The sequence below is a fragment of the Triticum dicoccoides genome, chromosome 4B (assembly GCF_002162155.2).
Source record: "Triticum dicoccoides isolate Atlit2015 ecotype Zavitan chromosome 4B, WEW_v2.0, whole genome shotgun sequence".
In the NCBI taxonomy this organism is placed as follows: domain Eukaryota; kingdom Viridiplantae; phylum Streptophyta; class Magnoliopsida; order Poales; family Poaceae; genus Triticum; species Triticum dicoccoides.
The window spans coordinates 669632886-669634796 of NC_041387.1; the positions used below are offsets into that span (position 1 = coordinate 669632886).

The 1911-nt window shown below is 37.9% G+C and overlaps 1 protein-coding gene across 1 annotated transcript in view; it reads left to right on the forward strand.

The window, feature by feature from the left end:
- LOC119293045 (transcription factor GHD7-like) overlaps positions 1 to 1516 on the forward strand; it is a 2027-nt gene extending 511 nt beyond the window's left edge. Inside the window, exon 2 of the mRNA XM_037571647.1 lies at positions 1035 to 1516. Within this exon, the coding sequence (XP_037427544.1) occupies positions 1035 to 1349 (315 nt within the window). The 3' untranslated portion in view covers positions 1350 to 1516. The remainder of the gene's footprint in view (positions 1 to 1034) is intronic.
- The last annotated feature ends 395 nt before the right edge of the window (positions 1517 to 1911 follow it).

Here is a 1911-nt window from a genome sequence, read left to right on the forward strand (position 1 = left end):
ATCTCAAAAGTCACACTTACAAAATTCTGTTAACTTATGCTGGTCGATTGTAATTTACGAAGGCAGAAAGTTTGTGTTTTGTATCAGTTGATGCACAAGAATGGGCGCTCACATCATCAGTCAGACATATATAATTATTTCATTTTGTTTGACTAACAAGGAGTACATGCATACTGAAAATTTGACCTGTGCAATAACTAACTAAGTAGACCGACACAGCCAAGGGAAGGCATATAATTAAGCTGCTAGCTAGAGCTTTGTCTGAGTTTAGTAAATACTGAAAATAATAGTCAAACAATACATATGTCCGCGCCTTCATGTTAATTCCTTGACAAAGTTTGTGAAATAGACTATATACTGGATCGATGCACCCTCTTTCTCATTTTATGTGGTCACTTATGAATTTGAATGCTATTTTGTATTTAAATTTTCTCTCGAGCTAGTTTTGTAAGCTTACAGGTCATATATAACTGATACTACTCCCCATAATGGCTTCCGTAGTGGCCCAGTGATTGATTTACCGAGTTCATAAAACTGATCGAGATCAGGTCCAAAACAGATCAAAACCTCATGAATTGGAAACAAGATCCTTGTTTAATTAGTTTCCATCAGGAAATTGCCTACTTAATTACTTGCTATCAATCATTTGAGGATGTCATGTTCCTCACAAATGGATCCAGATCACAATTGTTGATGAAATTAACATTTTTAGCAATTCATAAAACCGTGCATAGATGTACAGGGTTGCACGTACGCACGTACATAATACACCTAAATAAAACATATATTCGTAGAGCAATTGAGTTTGGACTGTGCGTTTCTTTGGCCATAAAGGCCGGAAAGTTGTTCTCTTCCATTGCCTAAAAAAAATAGAACAGTTACAATCAAGTGCACCACCGAATGAAAACGGGTCAATTTCTGGTTAATAAGAGACCAACTATACTTCATAAACAGGGAATATCAAGTACATATCTGCTACCCACAAGAAAAGTACATAACTGCACTCTTATGATTATTTTCCTCTTGATCTTCAGGTGCCATTCTGCGGGGGCGCATTCACCAACACTATTACCAATGCAACGATCATGACTATTGATACAGAGATGATGGTGGGAGCTGCCCATAATCCGATGATGCAGGAGAGACAGGCGAAGGTGATGAGGTACAGGGAGAAGAGGAAGAGGCGGCGATATGACAAGCAAATCCGCTACGAGTCCAGAAAAGCGTACGCCGAGCTCAGGCCACGGGTCAATGGCCGCTTTGTCAAGGTACCTGAAGCCGATGTGTCTCCATCACCCCCAGCTTCGCCCTATGATCCTAGTAAACTTAACCTCGAATGGTTCCGGTAGTGTTTCATCAAAGTAAAATAAGTTGGTTATTGATTGACCGGTTGGAGGAGTTATGTTGATTAACTATTTCAAAAGGTCAGCGGACCAATCAAAGGAAATGTATTTATTGAAACAAGTATTATTATGCTTTATGTTAATTTAAGCATGTAATTTGAGGAGGCTAGCTACTTATTAGATGTGTATTTATTGTATGCAACCGATTGAATCAATTCATCACCAACTCAAAGTTAAATACAGACGAGCTTTTTTATGTATAAAGTTGTTATTTTATCTTGAGGACTTCTCTAGGGTGGAAAACGGATTGGGAGTTATGAGTAAACCATCGCGGCCACCAAATATGTACAATGCTTATTTGAGAGAGAAAATTCTATTTCATTCACCAAATATGAGTTGAACCTTGTAACCACATGTATATTACAAAGCTGTGTGTCAGCTAACTAATTTGAGGCCCTATCATAGGTAAAATACCTCCAATATGTACGAATGAGGCACTTTAATAAAATATGTCACGTTGCATGGAAAACTGTAAACATGTCAAGACACCATAATAGCTGCAAATCAT